Source organism: Hemicordylus capensis, chromosome 4 (assembly GCF_027244095.1).
Source record: "Hemicordylus capensis ecotype Gifberg chromosome 4, rHemCap1.1.pri, whole genome shotgun sequence".
Classification (NCBI taxonomy): domain Eukaryota; kingdom Metazoa; phylum Chordata; class Lepidosauria; order Squamata; family Cordylidae; genus Hemicordylus; species Hemicordylus capensis.
In genome coordinates, this window is record NC_069660.1 from 108054021 (window position 1) to 108080511 (window position 26491).

Consider the following 26491-nt stretch of genomic DNA (forward strand, 5'->3'; position numbering starts at 1 on the left):
ATTTACAAAATCTGTCTCGTGAAATGTTCTATGCATGGACTGCGGGCAGGTGAGGCTTCTAAGCATGTCAGTCCAGAGGCAGGACATGCAGGATGCTGAATGCTGTATGTGAGTACAGCATCCCTGTTTTTTTGAAGGACACAAATATGTCTGCATTCAGATTGCCCTTTAGAGTTTGCACTGGTGTAATGGGAGCGAATTTTCTGTACATTGACATTCACCCCATGGCGGTGCATGTGAGATGTTTAAAGCACACATTGCTTTAATGCAACCACATTTGCAGGGCATATTGTTTGCGTCTTTCCCATGTGGCTGCAGGCTGTTAAACATTACAGGAATGCTGTGGAATAAACCCCCCAAATATGCCTCCCTTGGTATACCTGCAATATTTAAGGAGGGTATTGCTTAATCCCCTCATAGGTAACCTTTGCTATAGAACACTAATGCCAAAACTTCTTCTTGTTAATAGGTAGAGAAAGAAGATGCAACTAGATGTTATCAGCACACCGGTGCCAGTTATCTTCAAGTCCTTCTGATGGGAGCTGTGCACACAAAGCCATGGATCAGACCCATTTAGGATTAGTGTAGGAGTAAAAGGCAGGGAGACATGTTTCTTGACTATCTTCAGTCCTTGTGAAATGCTGTTTACTTGCCCAGTGATTTTTCATACCCCATTGCCAAAGAATGTAAAACTGTTTACAAGGAGGGAATGTGCCCCTGTTAAGGCGATAAAGGTCTTTTGTCCCTGATCCAGTCATGCTTAATTCACTACTCAGAGTAGAAAAGCACGTGGTAAGTAATATCATGCAGATATATTCACTGAAGTGTCCATCAACCCTACATTCAGTGGGGTGTGCATTTAATTGCACATTCAAATCTACCTCTCCATCTGCATTTTGATCCAATTAGTTATGCATAATTATGTATGCCTAGAGCTGAGCTAGGGTGAAAATTTTGCTTTCTGGTGCTGGCAGGCAGTGAAACTGCCAGTACAGCATAACAAGACATGGAGCGTCAGCCTGGCTGTGTAAACTACTCCCCTCAAAAGCAGTAGCAGACCAGGGATACAATCGCTATGAAAAATGGGGGGAGGTTGGTGTGGGAGTGGGGGTTGGTAAGCAGGGTTGTGCATTTCCCCCCCCTGTTTTTCTTTTGGCCCAAATCCAAAACACCCCCATTTTGTTCTTTGTTCAAAATCAGCCAATCCAAAACACCCCAATTTTGTTCTTTGTTAGAAATTGCAAAATCCAAATCTGAAACGATTTGGATTTTTTAAAATGGCCCTGGGGAAAAATAGTGGGTGGGGGTGGTAGTGCCCAATGGGTGGAAACTAACACCCAAACTTCAGAGGAATTGGGCAAAGGGCTGGTTTTTGGTGAATTTTTGAAGCATAGGATTTTTCCCATATGGAAGAATGGAGGTTTCAGCAAAAGTATAGCTTCATGTTGGGGGGAAAGGGGTGGCCCAGAGCAGAGTAGGGTGGGTGGTAGTGCCCAGTGGGGGCAAGGAAGCGGCCAGAATTATTTCAAAGGAATTGGGCAGAAGGCTGATTTTTAAAGATGTAATGGAGTTTGCGCGTCTGTAAAGCTCTTCCCCATAGGGAATAATGGACCTCCATAATTCCTGCCCCATAACTGCACTTGGGGGGCACCAGGGTGGCCCAGAGCGAGTGGTGGTGTAGAGCACATAGGGTGCCAACCACCCCCATGGGTTGCTAACCCATGGGGTACTGGGTTCTGTTGTTTCTGAGATGTTTTGAGTGTAGATTCAGATTCTCTGGTAGCATATGAGAGTGGATTCATGGTTTGTCATTGAAAATCTCATATGCTACCAGAGAATCTACACTCAGAACACCTCAGAAACAACAGAACCCAGCACCCCATGGGTTAGCAACCCATGGGGGTGGTTGGCACCCTATGTGCACTACACCACCACTCGCTCCCGGCCACCCCAGTGCCCCCCAGGTGGAGTTATGGGTCTGCTGAAACTTCCATTATTCCCTGGGGGGGAACCTTAAAGAAGCATAAACTTCAACAATTCCTAATAAATCAGCCTTTTACCCTATTCCTTTGGAATCTGGGTTGTGGCAGGCACCCCTTGGGGCACTGCCACCCAACCCACTGTTTTGCCCCTCAGGCCCCCTTTCTGCCCCGAATCTGCTCCAAAGACATGTCAATTTCAGAAATTATTTAAAAATCAGCCCTTTCCCCAATTCCTTTGGAATCTGGGTGGCAGCAGGCATCCATTGGGGCACTACCACCTGAACCATTCTTCTGCCCCTAAAGCCCCCTTTCTGCCCCCAATCCACCTCAAATAACATCAATATCACACATCAACAACAGCAGAGCTTTGGAAAAAATCAGGCAGATTTCCAAAGGTCACGCACATCCACATCCCCCCCTCCGCCCAAAATGCAATTAATCTACACACAACCGTGTGAAACAACAACAATGAAATGCACACTGCCCCACTGGCCAATGAGGGTAAACACACACTGCCCCACTAGCCAATGAGGGTAAATTTTACCCTTAAATTTGCTTAAAAGAAATAAGGAGGCAATTGCCAGCAGATCAGCCCATGCTTTCACTGGCCAATCTGTGGGCTGGAAGGGCTGGAAATTCAAACAGATGTCAAAACTCAAAATGGAGACTGAAGGAGAAAGACTTTCTGCGATTGCAAAATGGAGTTCCAAAACAGCCCAAACAACAAAATGTTTTGTATCCGAAACAGGGTCATTTTGTTTTGGCCACAAAATTTTCTGTTTTGAGCATTGGGTGTTTTGTTTTGGCTACAAATGGGCTGTTTTGTGCACAAAACGTTTTGTATCCGAAATGAAACGCACATCCCTAATGGTAAGCATTTTGATATTTATGAAAGGACATTTTCCCCTCCAAATACCAAATCTTCTGGAATTCATTACAGGACTACTTATAAAGAGGCTTCTGGAATTCAGTCAGGCGCCTTATTGCTAGAACTTAGTGAACAACCATAAACTGTTTATGACCAAACTTCAGAGCCCTCTTGAGTTGCAGAAATGAGTAGGAATTTGAATAATCAGCTCTTGAAATTCATAGGTAGCATGAAACTTCTGGCGTGGTCAGAAAGAGCTACAAAATCATATCTAGTATGTGACAGTTGTTTATATTTATCAAGAACATTCATGTTCTTTTTTACATGGTGACTTCTTAAATTAGAATATTTTAATTCACAGCATTCATTTTCATGTTCTTTAATTTTTAAAAAAAATACTTACAGTTTACTGTGACTTTTACTTTTTTCACGTCTGGAACTGATACATCATTTTCAGCACTGCATTCATATTCCCCAGCTTGGTCTCTTGTAATTCCATAGATGTCCAGATATTGTCCACTTTCAAATGGTTTTGCTGAAATAAGGTGAATCAAGAAAAGAGCGTTTACAGGATGTTTAATTGGAACTCGCTGGAACTTCATTCAGGTATAAACAACCAGCTCATGACTTGCTGTTTGAAACTGCTGACAGGAATATTCCAAAATGGAGGTGAAGAATTATGATCTCTTTCATGCCTTCGCCTATGTAAAGAAAATAACTTCACATTATACAGTCACTTAAGTAACAATGCTATAACAATGACTACCACAGGAAGGAATATAGACACAGTTGATTAGAGTTACCTAACCTCAGCATGCATCAAATAAATCTATGCCTACTTTGCAATTGAGTTGAACAGCTTTCTAGCAGGGTAGATGAAAATTCACCATTACACCTCTGTTTATATTGACTTACAAAATATAAGATCCACTTTAACTAAAAAAGCTGACACACACTTCAGATATTTGCAGTGGAAAGGCATTTCTTTTTGGCTTAAGCTTTTGAATCACAACATTCTGTTAATGTGGAGAACAGACTGGTGGGACTGGGACCAGCATTGAAAGCCCAAAAGGCTAAGCTGTATCTGGAACTGCTGTTTTGCAGGAAACTGGAGTGTGAACTTTGGTTCTGCCAAAGTAACTGAATGGAATTGTTTATTCTGTAGTCAGGGCCTGGCCAGAGACAAGGCCTGTAGTCAAGGCCTGGCCAGATTCACCCCTCCCTGCCCTTAAGCTTGTTTGTGCATTGTGCTATGCCAAGGGTAATCATGGGAACTAGCTTGAAACTTGCTAAGAGTAATCATATTTAGAAGGTCTTAGGAAATCACATATAGATATCAGTACCTATACATTTTAGGGGTACATTATATTCACAGAGTTAGCTGCTGAACTGTTGTAAATCTGTTGGCACAGCTGGCGCAACAGGATTTACGATCCCTTCAGCTCTATTTGTGTGAGTCAAAATAAAGTTCTGTAGCTAAGAGAAGCAGCTTAGCTGCATGAACGAAAGTGAAGAATGACTCTCAATATAAAGTATTATAAACAAAAGAAAGTCCCTTGAAACTAAACTAGGTACCCTCCTCTACAATAACTGAGTAATAACTGAAATAACGGCACAAGGAAGAACAGAACAAGGACAGGCTGAAACAGGGAAGATTGAGAAAGTACAAATACGAGGACACTGTCTGCGAAAAAAGGCAAAGTTGCTGACAGTGCTGACTTAGAGACTGCGCTGGCTTGATACAGAGCTCGAGATAACCAGCAGCCAATCAGGCTTCCCTGACTCGGCATTTATATTGCATCTCCTGTGAGATCTTGCGCCTGCGTGTCTCCCACTGAGCTTTTCTCTTGAGACATCTTCTTAACACAGGTGAAATTCCAGCTTCCTCCTGATCAGACTCCTCAGCCCTCATCTCTGTTAGCTGTCCAGATTCCCCTGTCTGCTGCCGACCCTGCTCAGCTTCAGTGTTTGTTCTCACAGCCAAATCCTCCTGCTGTGCTTCTGAGCCTGTTCTCCCAACCAAGTCCTCCCGTTCCTCCTCTGACACTTCTGACTCAGAGATCTGAGCCATGACATGAACCTCTTTGCATGCTATCTCTTAACATATTTCTTGGGACTGAAAGGTGCCAACCCTCTCTGAAGTGACCACAAGACTGTCAATTTGGATAGAAGCAGGAATGTTTTGAGAACAGCTCTGAGTCTGTAAACAAGTGCCGGATACACACCCCAAGATTGTTAGACTCCTTGACCAAATATGGTGAGAGAGTCCAGCAGGGGGAACTGGGGGTTGTTTATATCAGACTGGAGACACAGAGAGATTGATATGACTGTTTCTGATATGAAATATGAACAACAGGCCTGGAGAAGGGTATAAAGAGGGACATTCCCCTTACACAAGACAAAGGAAGGCATGCTCTTACTCGTGGGAGGAGTAGCATGTAACCCCTATCCTGTGAGGGAAACTCGGGCCTAGCCATTTGCTGGAATTGCTCTGGTCTCTAAGATCGGAGGGATCTCCATTCCTGCATACTCTACCACCTTGCCAAAAACACCTGGACAGGTGAACGCCTCCCTGCGCACTCAAGACCACATCCCTGAGTCCTACAACCAATGCAGACCTACAGACCCGGTAATTATTATCTGCAAAACATTTACCTTCAGTCCAGCATCTTCTAGACTAATAGCCCTGTCCTGTGGATCTCTTTCCATCACTCTCCTGCTTCCCAGAAAAGTCTCTGTCTCTTCCTTCTTAGCCTGTCAGCGTCCCCCCTCCCTCCTACTACCTCCGTCTCTGCTCACTCACTCCGGACCACTGGCCCAAAGCCAGAATGGGTGCCTCTTCCCTCCTCTGCACTTTCCTTCTCATCCATTCTCTGCACTTTCCTTCTCATCCATTCCCCCCTTCCTTCCCCCTTCCTCACGCTTGGATTTTTGGCTCTTATCCCTAAGTCTCTTTGCTAAAACTGAAACTTCCTGATGTTGTGACTTAGCTAAAGAACAGCAAGATCGCGCATGCGCGCGCGCACACACACACACACACACACGGTCATTGCTAGTAAGAAAGAAAATTCTGACTGCTGCTATTCATTTCTAGAGAGGGAAAATGATTTTAGCTGTTATTAAAAACCACTACACTATGCTGGAGAAGAAAAGCAACTGATTTATTTGCTTGCGTGCTTAATTGCTTATTTAAAACCATTTGCCTTTAATAAAGTTTATACAGTTACAGTTCTATGTGATGTTTCTTCTCCTTCTCACTCCCGATTGCTCCATGACCTCAGAACCAAACAAAGGGTAGCCTCTGTTGGCTAAATTGGGAGGGGCTGTGTGATCCCTCTCTCCCTTGCAGAGAGGGGCACTGCAGCCTGCTCGCAACATTAACAAGCTCAATATCCATTGTGCTCACATTTAAGTTCAGGCTTAAAGGTGTGCACAAATCTCTACTGTATGTGCCTGCTTTCAGAATCAAGAAATAGGCCAACAAGAGAATGGAATGCTCAAGGCTTCCTAACTCAATGATTTACAGATGAATTCCTCAACTCGTGTTGCACTCTTGTAAACTCCTACTGAAGCAGGGTGCAAATTCATCCAGGAGAGAGAGAGAGAGAGAGAGGGAGGGAGAGGTGTCTCAATAGCTAGTTCTTAATACAAATGAAAACATGACCCACTCCTTAAACACATTATCATAGATTGCAGCAATGCATCACAATCCAGAACCAACCCTTAGAATAATATAATAATGTTTGCTTAGAAGTATTATGAAACCATGTTATTGATAATTTGTGATTTGATTTTTTGATTTGATTCTTTGAGGCAAAAAACCCCAATCATTTTAAGAGAAGTGAAAAGTCCTTCAAAACAAGCCGTATCTTTGTGGTCTCTCTTTGTTTGCTTGTTTGTTTGCTTGCTTGCTTGCTTGCTGCGTCAAGTTCATTTTTAGGACTTCTTCACTGTGTGATCCTAGCCAATCAGGCATCATGTAGTAAAATAACAAAGTCAAAGTACAGCAAAAGCAGGCAAACAGATTTGGCAACATGATTATTTGTTACTGGGTTCCAACAAATCCCTTCCATTTCCCTCAGTCTAAATGGGAGAAAAGAAAAATGCACCGCTATTGGTAGCTGCAAAACAAAGGCTAGCAAAATGACAGCACATGCCAAAGAAATCCCTAATATGATGCAGACAGGAGGACTCCCACTAACTTCTTCATTTAAACAGTCTATATGATCTGAAGAGCAGAAACATATAAACAACAAGGGAAAGGAATTTATCCCAACAAAATTGTGGGCCCAGAGCATTAGGTAATACAGCTGCTGCCCCAATGGGGAACAACAGGCAACTGGGAGATGCTTCAACTCATATATCAATGAGTATTTCAGCCTCAGCAGTAACTTTGCCTGTAAGAAGAGACGTAAGCTATTAGTGTAGACTGCAAAGGTTCAGTTCACAGAAAGGAAAATGAGGAAGATTTTCCAAAGTTTTCTGGGTCCTAAGGGAGTAGAGATGGACTACAGTCATCTAAATAGACATGAGGTAAGTATACAGTAAAGTTTGACCCTATAATCCAGTCACAGCTACTAAGACAGGCTACGTAGCTCAGGTCTTTATCATTATTTAGACTTTGGAGAAACTGACATATTTAAGGTAACAGGCATAGCCTTGTCATAACATCACAACCTATAAAATGTTTTAGATGATCTAGGCATATTATCAGCTTTGCCAAACTCAGCTCTTTTCTCTTCCCAATAACAGACTTTGTAATTAGGACCCAATTCCAGTTCTTCCTGGATATCAGCATGTATCAACTTGGATGTTGAACTGGGAATTAACTAGAGCCCTAATTCATATGTTATGCTCAATGCACATACAATCTGTGTAAAGTGTACAAAACATACAGTTATTAAAACACTTACTAAAGCCACCTTTGGATGTAGCACAGAATCGTAGGTCCAATGGACCTGCAGTTCTGCACAGACACCCTCCACTGTTTGCATTCGGACAAAAAGGAAAGCGATCTAACTGCAATCATGCTGACTGCAGAGAGGAGGGGGGACTGGCTGCTGCCGGGGCTTCCTTCTTTAATGAAGGACAGCCCTGGCAGCCAATAGCAGTTGGAGCAAGGGAGGAACTTCCTCCCTCAATTCCAGTTGCAGGAGGGGGAAACTGTGGTGCCAGCATTCGAATTTAATGTTGGAGCCACAAAAATGGAGTTTATGGTGGTGAAACCGAGTGAAAACCAAAGGTACAAATTAGGGTTTGTGGAATGAAACCACAGGTCTATTTCCAAACAAAACAGAGACTGCCCACATTCGGACAAACAGCTAAAAAAACTGGAGGTGAAGGGACCTCCAGTATACAATAGTATACTTACCATCAGTAACCTGCATTTGAAGAGGCCTGTATCCAGGTTCACTTTCAAAATGAACATATGTACAGTCATTCATTAAAAAAACATGTCCCTGAGTATGGACACCTGTATGCACATACAATGCAATGTCTGAAAACGCCTTAGGAATGTTCTCTTATAGACTCAGGATGCATGGATGGTTCTTTGCATCTGGGCTAACTCTTGGTATAGTCCAGATAATAAAAACAGAATGTATTGAGGGGCTAAAAATGTATTATTACAAATGCCAAGAAGAGTGTTGAAACCGGTAAAAAAGAGCCTTGTGGCACCTGAAAAACTAACTTAAAGTCATGAACAGATTAGCACAGACCCTTTTATCCTAGCACAGAAGTCTTTCCTCATATCTGCCTGGCTCAAGCACCCTCCTCCAGCCAGTTCTGCCTGGTTAGGCCTGGGGGCCATTAGTGGCTCCCTTCAACCTTAAGTGTGGCTCTTTGACTAATTGTTTATTGGGCCTGTGTAAAGCTTGGCTGAAACTGGATACTTAGCACAGTCCCCCTGGCACCAGGCAGAGGCAGCCATTTCCACCATGCAGTGCTGAACTGAGCCATTTCCACCATGCAGTGAAGCTCCTTTAAGGGAAACTGAGACCTCTTGAGCACTATCTTTTTTTAAAATATATTTTATATCCCGCTCTTCCTCCAAGGAGCCCAGAGCAGTGTACTACATACTTAAGTTTCTCCTCACAACAACCCTGTGAAGTAGGCTAGGCTGAGAGAGAAGTGACTGGCCCAGAGTCACCCAGCAAGTCTCATGGCTGAATGGGGATTGGAACTCGGGTCTCCCCGGTCCAAGTCCAGCACTCTAACCATTATACCATGCTTGGCAGGCACACACAGTGCTGGGAAGTCTAGTCCTTCCCAGCACTTCGCCATAGAGTTCTTAAGAGAGGGCTCCATCTTTCTCAAAGGACCCTCCCAGCACTGAGAAAAGCGCAGTACAGTGTGGAAGTCAGCACAGTGGGAAATGGCTCTCACACATTTTGCCAAAGTAGCCCTCACTTTCACAAAGAAAGGATAGTGAAGATCACTGCTCCAGTGCAATGTGCCACAGAGTGAGCAGACCAGTCTTTTCGTCCTCCTTCTGGCTTGCCTGACACAGCCCCTCCCCACCAAAGTAGTCCAAAGTAGAAGTGATGCAGCTAATACACAAATATACCCGCAAAGAGCACACATCTGAAAAAAGTCTAGAAAAACAATTAATGGGACACTGCAAATTGCAGCAGAATGATGTTCTTTTCTTCTTTCTGTTTTGCTTGAAAGGAATATATTATGAAAGGTAAGCTTCCACTAAAAAGCCAGCTGTTCCTGTTTATCTGGCTGGCTCCCAGTACGTTCCAACGTGGCCAGATTGAATAAATTTCTAGGAAAATATTATTTACTATCAATTTGAAATGAGGCATATGGCAGCAGCCAGAATGGGATAAAAGCTACATTTTGCTTTGCTTTAAATAGTGTGGCTTAGTAAAAATGCACCGGTTTTTATTTGCTGTTGAGGCAGTATTTCTGAATATACTTTGCTGTGTTATATTGTTGGCAGATTCTTCTTGAAAAGTATATATCAAGTTAGTGTCACGGCACTGTACTTCATTGCACTGATGGAAAATAAAGATTGTATATAGATGAAATGCACATCATAACTCATCACTCAGAAGGGGAAATATTGAAGTTCTAAAGATCAGTTGTGGAAAAAGGTGTGTCAACCAGCCAGTAAGAATGGAGGCTCCAATTTTAAATATTCACAACTTTATAATTTACTTGTATGAATAATTTATTTATATATTATTTATTTATTTGATTTATATACCGCCCTTCCAAAATGGCTCAGGGTGGTTTACAATTAATAATGGGTGTACAGAGAGCATTCCAAAGCCTTTTCCACTTTGCAAAGTCGTCCCATCATCTTTCAATGACTTTGCAAAATTCTGCTTATAAGAAAATAGAGCAGCCCAACTGGGTCTGTCCAAAGCCTTTCTGTTCCAGCATCCTGTGGTCATCCATGTCTCTGGGAAGCCACAAAGCAGGAAATGAATGCATAACCCTCTCCCACTGTTCCACATGTGCAACCAGTACTCAGAGACATACTGCTCTGAACCTGGAGGTAGCATACAGCCATCAACACTTATAGCCATTGATATACTTGCCCCTAATTCCGCTTTAAAGCCATCCACCCATTTGCAATCACCATATCTTGTGGCAGCAAGTTCCAAAGGTTAATTATGTGCAGTGAGAAGAAATACTTCCTTTTATTAATTCGCAATCAGTTTTATTGGATAACTAGTATTATGAGAGAGCTCCTTTCTATTGACTTTCTCCACACCAAATTTTAGAAGCCTCAAACATATAACTCCATAGTCTACTTTTTTCTAAACAAAAAGCCCCAAATGGTGTAGCCCTTCTTTGATATGTCCATCATATTCACCTTTACTGAATTAGCCCTGATGTTTTAGACCTTATGGTTTGAGAGTCATATCTGGGGACCTGGAATAGCTGAGTTTATATGATTTAGGACAACCTGCATTTTGGGAATGTTTGCCCTGACAAATCTCACAATAGAAAGCCTCAGGGAAACACAAGCAAAACAACCATAGCACAGAACTGACTTAATTGTTTACTTCTCCCTATCTGGCAATTGGTAACAGTTATGTTAATAAAGATTAGAATGCCATAAAATTATCACTAACTGACGTTGGGAAATCCAGGGAGGAAGTCCTGCAAGCAAAATTTAGGTTGCTAGGTAGCATACTGAAGATCAGGACCCCCAAGGCAGCATTCTCAGAAATGCTACCTAATCCACTGGTAGAACTGGAGCTGGTCTACCCATTTGTTTCCAGCAAAACAGGCCTCAAAATGGCGCCCAAATTGCCCAGATCGTTTTGGGTTGAATCAGGGGTGATTCCATTCTACTTCGAATCTGGCCCTTTGTTCTCAGGATGATTCAGTTCAGGATAGAATCATCAAATCACCCCCGGTTTGACATGCATCAATTCATGGGTGAATCTTATTCATTCATTCATTTAGTCACATTTATATACTGCCCTATATAAAATCTCAGGGCAGTTTACAATCCAGTGATAAAGAATGGAAGTTGTAGCCGCTGAGCTGTTATACACAGGCAGCTCCTCATATGCAGCTGTTACCAGGCAGTTTGTATTGAAAGTATCAACCATGCAACAGCTTGGATGTATTTGATTCCAACTAGAAGTAGAGCTTTTAAATACATTTGCCCATCCCTAGTGGGGAAATCCCCCACCCCTCTTATGGCATGCAAAGAGGGAATGGAAGTCCCACCCCAGCGTGTCACTCATCCTCCCACCCTCTTCATTGTCTGAAGAGGCAAATAGCATAACTATGATGGCAGATATTTCCATGATTGGTAGACTTGGGTGCCAATCACAGAAATACCCATCATCACCATTACAGCATCTGCCTCTTCATACAAATGTCTGCAACTGTGAGGATTGCAGGTGAGAGGATGAATGACTTGCTGGGGGCAGGAGCTGCTTTGCACACTGTAACTGTGTACAGCACTTTTCAAATAACATCTGCAGAAGGCTATACACATGAACATGAAGCAGCAGTATTCTGACTTGGACCACAGGCTAATCTAATTGTCTAAATGGACTGGCAGAAATGGACTGGCTTCTAGGATATTTCCCAGCCCTTTCTGGACATATGAACTGGGACCTTCTGCATAAAACAGGTGCTCTACTGCTGAGTCCATTTCAACTGGAACATCAAGTAGCAACTTACATCTATGAATGAGCAATCACAGATATAGTATATCAGATCACTTTCACATTACCACAAAAGATGAGTATCAGTTTGTATGTCCACAGTAATTGAATGCAACAATAAACTGTAATCAAGTGACGTGCATGCATGTGAGAAGCAGAGTTATGCAGTCAAGGATGTACTCCAGTATGTTAAACATTAATTTATTGCTATTGTTATTGTTATACATTCAGTCTCTTAAAGTTTACATATTCTTATTACAATTCTCTCTCTCTCTTCTATCCCTGGGCACAACATACATTCTCCAGTATTCATGCCAGACCAATCATACAGGTGACCATTTGTCTTACCATTCCTAGCAGTATTCTTTGTATAGCTTAATAGAAATATTTCCAGATCTAATACACATAACCTTCTTCTTTGGAGGATTATGTATAGGGTTATGCCACCCCTCTTCTTTGGAACACCCCCCCCCCATTCGTTCAGCCCCCTCCTTAGAAGCTTTTAAGGCCCTTGTTAAGACCGGCCTGTTTCACCAGGCATTCGACCTTTAATTTTTAAAAAATTGTTATTGGTATTGTTGTTCATCACCTAGAGTCTTTGGATGAGAAAGTATATAAGAAATTTTAAATAATAAATAAATAAATAAATAGCCCACCCTGTAATTATATAAACTGTATTTCTAATTTCTATCCAAAAGTTATGACCATGCCAACAAGTCCACCATAGTGATAAAACATTCCTGTGCCCATATTACAGTTATGGATGTGCACAAACCTGTTTGGCACCTTCTTAGGGAAGTGCCAAACTGGCTCAGGTGCTTGCAGCTGAAAAGGTTCAGCGGGGCAGGAAGTAGTTCCCTTACGAAGTAGGTAAGATGGTCCTTACCTGCTCTGCTGTTGGCCTGCCACTTTTCCGGGCACAGAGCTCGCTCTACCAAAGGCTGTGCATGACTGTGGTGGTGTTCCCTGCAGACTGCGCGTGGTATTGACATGCACATGGCCGCCATGTAGAGGACAGTGCCATAGCAAAAAAACCCCCAAACCTTTGGTACCATGCCCAGAAAGCAGTGGGTCAGCAGCAGAGAAGCTAAGGACCTGCTTACTTGCTTCTTAAGTGAACCACTTCCCACCCCACCCATCCCTAATTACAGTTCCAGTGCAAAGGATTGTCTGTATAATTTTAAATAGCTTCATAGGTGTAATATGCCAGTGCTCATTACTTTGAAACAGTTTTTTAAATAATGAAAATTTTATTCCTCACAATAAATAATAAATAATATTGATCAAATAAATAATCCTTGGCGTGGTTGTGGGGCTTGTGTGCTCTGAGGAAGGTGAGAGCTATGCCAGAGGTCCAACCATACTGGACAGGTCTCACCAGAGGAGCCAGACAAAGAGTGCCTCTCCCATCAACAATATGGTGAGACGTAACTTTAATAAATCTATACCGGATCGGTCGTCGCCCGGGTCAACAAGGACCGCGCCAGGTGCTATAGTCCCTGGACATCTGGTGGCAAGTGGGCTACAGGACTCAGGATCTTCAGTTGAGCAACCAGGGCTGAAGACAGCAAAGTTACTGGAAGAAACGCCGCTTAACCGAAAATAATATACGAAAAATGCCAACAAGGAAATAATGATCTGCTATTACAAGTCTAGTCCAACTAGAAGAGGTTATTTAAAAAGCATGCACCAAATTTGGAAAGAGAAGCATCCAGATACTGAAATAACAGAACAAAGGCTAGCAGACCAGAGAAGATTCATAATAAGAAATAAAGTATTCACAGGAGTTGAGCTGGAAGAACTGCAAAGAGCAACACAGGCTCAAAATATGGAAGAAGAATTACCACCAACTGAAGCAGTTGCTCAGGCACAGGTGGAGGAGGTGTTGGAAATCGAGGATGCCACTGTTGCTGAACTGTTTCAAAATCAAAACCAGGCAACCGCCCCTTTGCCTTCACCTCAAAAACCCAAATGCCATTTAACAGAAAAGCAACAAGAACTAAAGCAAAAAATAACTGAGCACATGAACCAAACAACCACCAGAGTTCAACTTCCAGCTCTAAAAACAGTTGCCAAAAAACAACTTGCTCAGGCATTAAAAGATGTCAATGCTGCACTTGCAGAAATAACAACCAAGAATTTGCAAGAAACAAACCAACTAATGTACAGTGCAGCAACAATAACAACACAAGAGCTCAGATATAAGATCAGTGGACCTGTAAAAAAAGAAAGCAGGACATCATCTAAATGGAAGATTCGATTTGAAAATATAATCTCCAGGCTTAGATCAGATGCTAGTAAATTGAAAGATATGAAAGACAAGAAGCTGAAGAATGAAAACACCAAACAGTATCTGATCCAAAAATACCACCTAGATTCAAGGAAAATTAGAGAAGTCCTGGAAATAATAAAGCAGCAAATAACAGCAGTGTCAAAGAAGATTAGCAGATATGAAGCCAGAATTACACAACACAGGCAGAATTTCCAATTCCAGTCGAATCAGAGACGTTTCTACCAAAGTATAGAAGGAGAAACTGCAAGAAACGTAGAAACACCCAATAAAGAAGAAACAGTGCAATTCTGGGGGAAATTATGGGACAATCCAATAGATTATAATAAAAAAGCAGGCTGGATGAAAGAGGTCAAAAAATGTAACCAACAAATGCAAGATCTAATAATAACACCAGAATTAATAAGTGAAAGAGCAAAGAAAATTAAAAATTGGACTGCGCCAGGCGATGATGAACTGCATGGCTTTTGGCTTAAACACCTAACAAGCCTCCATAAACAACTATCAAAACAGTTCAATCACATTTTGCAAGGCGGTGATGCTGAACAATGGCTAACAACTGGGAAAACTCATCTCATAATGAAAGACCCAGCAAAAGGTGCAGTTCCAAGTAATTATAGATCGATCACTTGCCTGCCAAACATGTTCAAATTATTAACTGGAATAATAGCAGATGAAGTGATGCAACACTTATTAACTAACAAACAGCTTCCAGTTGAACAGAAAGGAAATTGCCCGAACACCAGAGGCACACAAAAGACCAGCTGCTGATTGACAAAATGATTTTAGAAAACTGCAAGAAAAGAAAAACCAATCTAAGTGTTGCATGGATTGACTACAAGAAAGCCTTTGATTCATTGCCTCACACATGGATACTCAAATGTTTAGAAACAACTGGTATCAGCAAAAACATTCAGATATTTATAAAAAAAGCAATGAGCATGTGGAGTACACAGTTAACAATCAATGGTGAGACCCTTGGACAGGTTAGCATTAGAAGAGGCATTTTCCAAGGGTACTCACTATCCCCTCTGTTGTTTGTAATCGCCATGACCGCACTTTCACAAATACTAAACAAAACAGGCCTCGGATACCAAACATCTAAAACATCAAGTAAAATCAACCATCTGCTGTACATGGACGATCTGAAGTTGTATGGAAAGTCCCAGTCAGAAATCGAATCACTGCTAAACACTGTCTGTATATTCAGTAGTGATATAGCAATGGAGTTTGGACTAGACAAGTGTGCTGCATTAATAATGAACAGAAGGAAAATAACAAAAACAGAAGGAATAGAACTGCCCAATGGAAGCAAGATCAAGAACCTGGAAGAGAAAGAAAATTACAAATACTTGGGCATTCTCCAGGCTGATAATAGGGGTGTGTCCGAACCGGTCTGGAGGCCATTCTAAAGGCCTCCGAACTTCCAGACCGGTTCGGACTTGGCTGGTCCGGGTCCGGGTGGGGGGTCTTCCTTTAAGGGTGGGAGGGCTTGCTTACCCCTCCCTCCTCTTTGCCCCCTCCAGCGCCCGTATTCTATAGTATAATTGGGGTGCTGGAAACCAGCCGCCCCAGCCGCCTCCGCCGCCCCCCCGCGAGCGGATTAGGGGCAAAGAAAAGGTACTGCCGCCCCCGCCCTCCCTCCCACCCCCCCGCCGCCCCCCCGAGTGCTCACCACGTTTGCAGAAAAATAGAGAGGAGCTCACGCAGAGCTCCTCTCTTGCCAAAGTCTCTGGCCCAACTGGGGCCTTGGGTGTGCGCGCACGCGCGATAGAACTCCTTAACTAATAGAACTTTCGCCGGAGGCCCGGTCTACCCGGCTTCCTCCCGGCGGGTAGACCGGGCCTCCAGCGAAAGTTCTATTAGTTAAGGAGTTCTATCGCACGTGCGCGCGCACCCAAGGCCCCAGTTTGGCCAGAGACTTTGGCAAGAGAGGAGCTCTGCGTGAGCTCCTCTCTATTTTTCTGCAAACGTGGTGAGCACTCGGGGGGGGGCGGGTGGGAGGGAGGGAGGGCGGGGGGTGGTGGTGGGGTGGGGGGGAGGGAAGGCGGGGGGGCAGCAGTAGCTCTTCTTTGCCCCTAATCCGCTCACAGGGGGCGGCGGAGGCGGCTGGGGCGGCTGGTTTCCAGCACCCCAATTATACTATAGAATATGGGCGCTGGAGGGGACAAAGAGGTGGGAGAGGTAAGCAAGCCCTCCCCGCCCTAAAAGGAAGTCCCCCCTTCGGTGCTGGTCCGGACTGCTCCGGACCATGCACATCCCTAGCTGATAATATTGCACACACTGAAGTTAAAAGAAAAATTGGAAGTGAGTACATCAGGAGAGTTAGAAAAATCCTAAAGTCCAAACTTAATGGCGGGAACACCATACAAGCCATAAACACCTGCGCTATACCTGCTGTCAGATACACTGCAGGAATAATAGACTGGACCCAGGCAGAGCTAGAGACGTTAGATCGTAAAACCAGGAAAATCATGACCATCAATCATGCTCTGCACCCCCGCAGTGATGTCGATAGGCTATACCTCCCTCACAGCTCAGGTGGAAGAGGAATGCTGCAAGTCCATCAAACAGTAGAGGAGGAGAAAAGAGGCCTTGAAGAATATATAAAGGACAGTGAAGAAGATTCACTTAAAATGGTCAATAAGGAGAAACTATTCTACACCAATGAAACAAAGCAGGCCTACAAGAAAGAACAAGTCAAGAACCGAGCAGAAAAATGGAAAAAGAAGCCACTGCATGGTCAATATTTGCGCAATATAAATGGAAAATCAGACATCACCAAGACTTGGCAATGGCTTAAGAATGGCAACTTGAAGGAAGAAAGAAAGAGAGGGTTTAATACTGGCTGCACAAGAACAGGCACTAAGAACACATGCAATAAGAGCAAAAGTCAAAAAATCCACCACAAACAGCAAGTGCCGCCTTTGTAAAGAAGCAGATGAAACCGTGGACCACCTGATCAGCTGCTGTAAAAAGATCGCACAGACTGACTACAAACAAAGGCATGGCAAGGTAGCAGGGATGATACACTGAAACATCTGCAAAAAATACAAGCTACCTGTAGCCAAAAATTGGTGGGACCATAAAATTGAAAAAGTTGTAGAAAATGAAGATGCAAAAATATTATGGGACTTCTGACTACAAACAGACAAACATCTGCCATACAATACACCAGATATGACCAGATGTAGTCGAGAAGAAAGAAAAACAAGTTAAAATAATCGACATAGCAATTGCAGGGGATAGCAGAATAGAAGACAAAGAAATAGATAAAATCACCAAATACAAAGATCTACAAATTGAAATTGAAAGGCTGTGGCAGAAAAAGACCCAAATAATCCCAGTGGTCATTGGCGCCCTGGGTGCAGTTCCAAAAGACCTTGAAGAGCACCTCAACACCATAGGGGCCACAGAAATTACCATCAGCCAATTACAAAAAGCAACTTTACTGAGAACAGCCTACATTCTGCGACAACATCTATAATAATAACAGCAACAACACTGATAATAAAATTCAGCCATCCCAGGTCCTTGCGAAGGACTCGATGTCTGGATAAAGCAAACTAGTCAATAACACCTGTCTGACTGTGTTAATAATAATAATAATAATAATAATAATAATAATAATAATAAATTCAACATCTTGTGTTCAAAATCAGCCCCTGGTGGTGCAGTGGTAAAACTGCCGCCCTGTAACCAGAAGGTTACAAGTTCAATCCTGACCAGGGGCTCAAGGTTGACTCAGCCTTCCATCCTTCCGAGGTCGGTAAAATGAGTACCCAGAATGTTGGGGGCAATATGCTAAATCATTGTAAACCGCTTAGAGAGCTCCGGCTATAAAGCGGTATATAAATGTAAGTGCTATTGCTATTGCTATATACTTAATTGTTCCATCTCACAATAGAACTCCAATGAAATCTTATCTATGTTAAACATTATCTGATTTCATTCTCCTAACAGGATATTTTCGGATTAGGTTAATTCCCATAATTGGATCTTTTTCTTTCTTAATTTCATGACATTGCAATTTATCTGGAGGTATAAGGGTTGTACATCGATTCAGAACTGACATCGGACCGACATGCCCTCTGTTGGGAGTTGTCAGAGACAGTTCTGCTATGAGAGCAGGGAGCCTTTGACAGTCGGAACTGTCAGGAGGCTCCCTAATATCATTATGGAATTCCACTGGAGGTGAAACATATCTCCTCCACCTTGCTGCCCTCTTCTCCTCCTCCTCCGCCTCCTCCTCCATAACCTTTGAATGGTTGCTTGATCTTCACATTGCTTTATCAATATTGCTTGATCTTCATTCCAGAGCAAACATGCACTCAGAGGGAGGTGCCTTACACAACTTCAATTTAAAAGGATTTGGCTTTTCTTCTTTAAAAATTCCTTTATAAGTCCTGTGGGTGCTTCTGGGATTTATAGTTTTTTCTGAGGCTGCAGCCATAGTAACATGGCTTGTCCCCCGCTCTCATCCAATCAAAGGTAAAATAGCAGGAGGGAGGGAGAGCAGTGAGGGGGACTCTGATTGACATTTGGATCTCTGGCACAACACACACAACAGTTGGGGAGGGCTTCCTGAAAGTGCCACTGTCACATTGTGTCATATCTAAATCTAAGTTATTGGACTGTGCACCAGGTTAGTAAGTATGCAAACCTATATTGTCTATTTGACTCAGTTAATGTGATACCCTCATATGCTAAAATACTATCATTTTCAAAGTGATCCAAATCATACCTTTTCCAGTGACTAAATTCTTCTAGTAAACATACAGGATTAAAGACTGCCTCATATATTATGATGGCAATTGGGGATTTTACTGGGCTTGGTCTATTCTTATAATTATCCCAAACTCACTATAGGTTATTCATAAATAATAATGAATTCCTTGTTTAATCTGAACTTTCCAATTATTCCATACAAATGATTGTAATTTAAGCAGACAAAAACTTTGAATTGAGTAGAACTCTTTTCAGCATCTTTAATCCACTCTGCAACTCACCATGTATGACTCATGTAACAATTTTAGGTTTAATATATTCAATTCTTCTTTAATACTTTGATCCATCTCCTATAGTTTTGGTTTCTCTTGGTTCAAAATAATTGAAATATCATTCTTTGCTGTTTTCTCAGATATACATTTATATAGGATTTATAAAACCTCCAATTATGAGTTCCTGTCAAATAATATAATTCCTCTTTTTAAAAAATGATTACAAGTCTTCTGATTTAATTTAGTACATATATTGTATCAATGGTATATATTTTATCATTCTTATCATGTTAGCCATCAGTAACATTTATCATAATAACTCTCTCTTTTACCAATATGTTTACATTTTTGTTATACATTGAGATACTTATTTATGAATTTCAAATGCTGTGTTCTACACCACTTTTTAAATTGAATAGACACCTTTTGTTATTTTATCAAATGCTTTTCTTATAACACTATATCAACATTCTCTTTAGTTAAGTTTCCAATATTTTCTATATAATGAAATCATTAGCTCTTGTACATTTACTGAAATATCCATCAATCGCATACTTTAAGATAATTCTACTCTTATTATTCCTTTCTTTTTGTTATTAATTAAAGATAAAAACATTGTAGCTCTAACTAGTTGAGGAACCACTTCAAAATCAGTAAGATTTCTCACAAACATAGTAAATATATTGATTGACTGATTGATTGATTGATTGATTGATTAAGTGCCATCAAGTCGGTGTCAACTCTTAGCGACCACATAGATAGATCCTCTCCAGGATGATCTGTCTTCAACTTGGCCTTTAAGGTCTCTCAGTGATGCATTCATTGCTGTCACAATCAAGTCCATCCACTTTGCTGCTGGTCATCCTCTTCTTCCCATCCCTTCAACTTTTCTCAGCATTATGGACTTCTCAAGGGAGCTGGATCTTTGCATAATGTGTCAGAAGTATGCAAGTTTGAGCCTGGCCATTTGTGCCTTGAGTGAAAAGTCTGGATTGATTTGTTCTATGATCCATTTTTTTTTCCTGGCTGTCCATGGTGTCCTCAAAACATATATTACCGTATGTAATAAGTTAATCTCTTTGTATTACTCAACCAGTATTCAGTGAACATTTTATCACTTAAACTTTGGCAGACCCGTAGAAAGTAAATTTTTAAACAGTCTGAGAGCTATCAATTGAATATACAAAAATAAAGTCAGATTTGATTTCTGCTCATTGCATAGTAAAATTTTGTCACATGAAAATTATGATAAATATTAGTCACATAGACTGTCTGCAGAGTGCTTGCTATGCAAGAATGGTCGCATCCCAGCAAGCTCCATAGTGCTTGAGTAGCCAGACTGTGAGCAAGGCATCAGGACATCTCCAGGGTGGCAACCATTGGCCATTGTCTTCAAGGAACCATGCCAAGCACGATTGTGCCTTTTCAGAATGGTCCTCCTGCCTTCAGCCGGGAAAGGGTGTTTAAATCCCTTTCAATGCCATGCTATTCAAGCCCTTCTTCTGACAGCAATTGTACCACCACCCTCCTAAGAGCCTCACAAAAAAACAGTCTCACCCAAGGACAATTTCTGGCAGCATGGGAATGCTGAAGGGCACTATTTTTCTGTTATTCTGGAAAGGGAAGGGAACACAATGACTTCCTAGGAGGGGATATAATTATATATGAGGGAGGGCAAAGGATCCTAGGGTATGGCCCACTGTGACCAAGGATGCTCTTGCAATGGCTCACCCTGACAAAGCAGTCCATGGAGACCAAACCGCACTCCTGACCCTGTAGCAGCTTGAACTCTCATGAGAGCATTCTCATGAGAGTTCCAGTCTACAGGGGAGTACCTTAGGCTCACCAACCTTTGGCCTTTGGTCGGACAGCACGCTCATGAGTTGAGCTATCAAAAATAGAGGGACCCACTTGCGTGGGACCCCCACTCTCTCTGGTTAATGACAGAACTTTTACACAGTGACCCCCTCATCTCCAGGGAAGCCTTTCACACACCCAAATGAAATTTTGGTGCTCTATGTTTCCGGACACAGCCAGGTGGGCAGACTTGGGAAACACAAGGATTTGGGAAGCACTGAGATTTGTACTCCTATTTAAATGTCCCACGTTTGGACTGGCGTTGTGCCATATGTAGATCTGCTGCTGTGGGGAATTGTGGGAGATGGGAATTCTCCCAGCTGTCTGCAATCCCATTAAAGTTGGGTTGCCACTTGGAGCAAAAAAAAAATGATGGGCATGTTCAAAGGGCAGACAGTCCGGCAGAGGGCACGCTTTGACTGCTTCTTCGCAACAGTCACCAAGACAGGGAGAGCCATTGGCAGGGTACCTGTCCCTGTGACTTGATTGTATAGAGCAACTAGGCTAGATAGCATCTGCCATCCAGCCCACATGCATGTCTCCATGGCCTGAAGCTCTCAAGAGAGAGTGGTCCATGGAATAAGGGATGTTGGCACACATTATTCATGATTCTGCCCAACACCCCTGTCCCAACAAACAGTTCTTCTCATGAATTGTAAAGGGGTATCCCCATGGCCTTACACATTCATGAGTGAGTGGTCCACTCAGGAACGGCATCCATCATCATCGCATATGTCAAATCTCTCCTTTCACTTCAGGCAATGCTGATCCTGCTAACCAGCCCATCTCATGAGTAAGCCTAGGGACCGCACATGTTCCTCAAAGGGGAAAGGGCTGTGTCACTGTGCAAAACATCATTGTGCAAAAAATAGAGCAGAGCCATTCAAGAATTCCAGGTTGGGGCTGCCCTCTAGACCCGACCCCAGGTATCGCTGCCCTACCATATGTTGCCATCCCAGTGATCTAATGGGGTTGTCCTGTTTATGTTGCCACTGCAACTGCATGTGCTTGTGAAAATACTTCTTGGTCACTACATTTTCAGAGAACTAAGCACATAGTTCCTGTCTTGCCATCCGGTCCCCTGTTTCTCCAGATTACCGGGAGAGGGGAACAAAGGACAGAGTAAGAAGAGGGCATGCTCCCATGTGACTTACCCATTTCACAGGCTTTGAAGCTTGGTATGGGATGTGCCAGCATCCCTGTTGCCTGCTTTATTGGATCAGAGACATGGGGCTGAGAAAATGCTTGGAGAGGTGGCCAAAAAGAAGAGCCACAAGCATGGGGTGAGGTGATCCTGGGTGGGTCTAGGCCACATGTGTGCAGGTGTGCTGCCGCCATAATGACCACCGGGCCGCCGGGTGAAGGCCGAAAACCAGCCGAACAGCTCCCGAATGGGTGACCAGGGGCATGAGGAAGGTCGGTGAGGGGAGGGGGAACCTCCACAGACCCCCCTGCTGCCTCCAGGAACTTCCCTGAGGGGAGTAAAGGTAAACATTTTTTACAATGTCAAGCTTGCGAACCCCCTGAACATCGGGGGTGTTTGGTCCGAGGTTGGACAGGGGGTGTCCGACCGTTCGATGTTGAACCTGTTTCTCACACCCCAATTGCACACATTTGGACATTCACAGATTCAAACCTCTGCCCCATTTAACTGCAGTTCCACATTACGTGCAAATGTGACCTATAAAATATTAGCTTACTATATTTTATTTTTTTAAAAAAATTACAAGTTTCTGGCTGACACCCAGACTAACTCTGCATTTGCGCTATGAACAAAGTTGTGCACACTCCAGAAGACCACATAGTTGTATGGATTCTTACAGTTGCGTGGGACCTTGTACTCTCAGTTAGCTTGCACAATGTTGTATTTGTGCAACAAGGACAGCAGAACATGATATGGACATCTGCTTCTGCAACTTGTTGCATAAGTGCTCTGTGCTGTGCAACACTAGTCTGGAACGTAAGCTCTGCTTTGGACCTAGCGCAACTGGCTAGTGCAACATGGTTTTAATGGTTAATTTTTAATGAGTTTTATGTTAATATTTTAAATGGTTTTATTTTTGACTGTGAAATGCCCTGAGCCATTTTTGGATGGGTGGTATATAAATGAAATGAATAAAACAAATGATACAGTAAACAGCCTTGTGCTAGCACAGTGTGTTTGTGCAAGCGTAGTATTAGTCATGATGTCAGCCTCTGGCCCTCTTGGCTTTTCTTAAAAGCTTGAAAAATACTGATAGAGTCTGCCACAAGTTAACAACCAGAAAAGGATTTCTATAAGAAAGGAACTGAAAGGATTACAGTGGTTAAGGAGAATACTATCTTCCCTCTTACCTATATCAGGCAGCAGTGATATAGGAAAGATGCTGAAAGGCATCATCTCATACTGTGTGGGAGATAGCAATGGTAAACCCCTCCTGTAGTCTACCAAAGAAAACCACAGGGCTCTGTGATCACCAGGAGTGGACACTGACTTGATGGCACTCTCTCTCTCTCTCTCTCTCTCTCTCTCTCTCTCTCTCTCTCTCTCTCACACACACACACACACACACACACACACACAGTAGGTCACACATGACATCTTATATGTGGAAGGATGGATCATCTGGCATCCATCCTTGTGTTCCAATGACATGGATAGCCTACATGTTGGAGACCACCACAAATCAGCTCATTAAATTCCAAATTGCCACCATCAAATGAAGAAAGCAGATAACAAACACTGAAAGCTTTTCTGCTATTCAGTTCCGTACAGCAGGATTTCCCCCCATCCTTCATAGTTTGAGCCACTCCTGGAACTGTAATGCTGATCGAATTTGCTTTGCAGTCTTGAAAGCTGTAACATTCAGCTTCATCCAAGGTCAATATTACTGCCACTCCAATATTGACAGAAGTGACAGGCTTCAGCAGCCAGCACAGCACTACCACACAAGCAGCATAACTTGCCAGGTCTAGGAAGCAGTCATCAGTCCAGCTGAAAAATATCATCAGAAACAATAACTACAGGAGAAATGGAAGTGCATCGTACAAAAGACCGCTTCTTGTGTGCTGCTGAAGAAAAAGACTGCTGAAGAAAAAGAGAAGGAGAGAACATTGCATAACAAATAACTCCAGAAATGAAATGCAATGTAAATAAGTTACTAGGAGTGCAATATTTATTAGACCTGTTATTAGTGTCTGTCAGAATTTCCTAGAACAAAAACCCAGGTGGGTGTATGTATGAGAGGATGCTACAGTAATCTACGAAAATTATATGGTACATGCTTGAGCATTATATAGAATGTTAACTTTCAGACTCAACAGATTAATTTAGGTTGTACAAGCTCTCTCTAAAATTTTGAATTTTGGTGGCAGATTGTATAACTTAAAGTTGAATTATAATGTAAAAGAAGTTATTAAAGAACGCTGTTCACACGGGTTGGCCTGGGTTGGGCTGCTCGTGTTGAGTGGTGAGATTGCTCCTGATCACGATGCTTCCACACCACTAGCCCAAATTTTTGACCCCGCCCTTAACTGCAGCTAGAGGGTGCAAGTGCGCCCTCCACCCCAGGTCAGGAGTCATATGCCTGACTCACGGGGGAATCCCCCAGTGCACTGCACTGATCGCCTGGTGCATTTGGGGATTCCTGGAGGCCGGGCTCATTTTTCCGGGTTCCCATGATCCGCACTGGTTGGAGCTGCACAGATCATGTGAGTGCATGATGACATGCCAAAGAGGAGATCAGCGATCGTCTGGGAGGAAGGTAGGTTCAACCCTGCCTCCCCCCTGCCCATCCTCCCCTATACTGATTGTGTGCATGTCCTAAAGATATATCAAATGTGGGAAATATTAGTAGGAGGGGGAGCGATAAATGGGATACTGGAACATTATCTCAGGTCAAAATGATGATAAACATCAAGATGAAAGTGTGTGCTGGTACAATACATCCTTCTTCACCTCAAGCAGGGTGCACTACAAATACATCGAGAAGCTGAAAGATACACCAAGGACTCAGAGAAAGCCAGAGAAGTAGTGAAACTAAAATGATGTCACTGAAACATCATGGATAACAGGTAGGGCTGGGAAAGGTGAATGCCTGAAACTATGGAGAGCAATTGCCAGTCAGCATAGACAATACTGAGCTGGATAGGCGAATGTCTGACTCAGCAAAAGACAGTTTCCTATGTTCTTAGGTCTTTAGAATGAGGCCCGCCAGAATCTGCAATGGCTGCCAGACCAGTCTGGCTTGGGCACAGAAACCTTAGGCCTCTTCACAAAACCATTTGGGGGCAGGTTGGAGGGTTGGAGAGCTTCTAGTAGCAGCAGGAGAGAGGGCACGCCCTCAACTCCTGCCTGTGGCTTCCAGCGTTATCTGGTGGGCCACTGTGTGAAACAGGATGCTGGACTAGATGGGCCTCCTTGGGCCTGATCCAGCAGGGGTGTTCTTATTTTATGTTCTTATGTACCCCATTAGCAGCACATGGTCAGAACCTCTGTTTGGGTCAGCAAACTCAGGAAACACAATTAATCCAGGTATGATATCCATAGTTGAAACTGGGAGCTGAAAGTCTTCCGAGGTCTCCATACCTTGCCAGCATGACTGACACTGCCAGCAGATGGGAAAGCCTCATTATGTCAGCAGCTGTCCTCTCATTGGCCACAAAGAAGCAGGAGACAGACCCAGCCCTGCTGAAGCTTCTCCATCCTCTGGATTATGGAATGTGCTTAATAATAGAGTGTCACGTCCATGGATGGCAGCCACAGCTCTTTATTGTTTCCATGCCTGCTGGGCCTTGATGGCTGGGTAGAAGAGGCAAGTGGGTTAACATGACCAGAGAATCAAGGGAGGAGAACTCTCCCCCCGCCCCTACCTTTTTAAAGAACAGGGTAGGAAATTGGGTCACCCAGCTTTGAGTAACCTGGACTGGAGGGATTTTTTACATTCACACAATCATGCAAACCAGAGTAGCCTGCCTCCTACCCTGATTTTGATGATTATGTGAACCAGGCCCCTGAATAGCATAGCAACCAAAGTACAACTGCAGTGGCATATGCTATTACAAGGCATCTCCCCGCCCCCGCCCTGTTGCATCCCATGCCATTGCCATTACCTCAGCTACAGGGGTTTTTTTCCTGATGGGGCAGGGGAGCTTGCTGAGGGAATTTCAGTAGCGGGTAGGGAAAGTGCCTTGCACTAGCATATATTATGCCAACAGTTCTCTGGATGCTATCCCTTGAGTCCTGAATAAGACCTGGATTGAAACTGTTCCAGATTCTGGCATGTTAGAGTGACTAGAAAAACATGGAATAGACTCCTGAACATTACAGGAGGAAGTCACTTACATAGTACATATTACTCCCCTTCTGGCAA

The 26491-nt window shown here is 43.1% G+C and overlaps 1 protein-coding gene across 7 annotated transcripts in view; it reads right to left on the minus strand.

Moving 5' to 3' along the window:
* NEGR1 (neuronal growth regulator 1) overlaps nt 1-26491 on the minus strand; it is a 746066-nt gene that overhangs the window by 235315 nt on the left and 484260 nt on the right. For all 7 annotated transcript variants that reach the window (XM_053244669.1, XM_053244673.1, XM_053244671.1 and 4 more), the window contains one exon: nt 3254-3385. In XM_053244669.1, coding sequence (XP_053100644.1) covers nt 3254-3385 — 132 coding nt within the window. The remainder of the gene's footprint in view (nt 1-3253; nt 3386-26491) is intronic.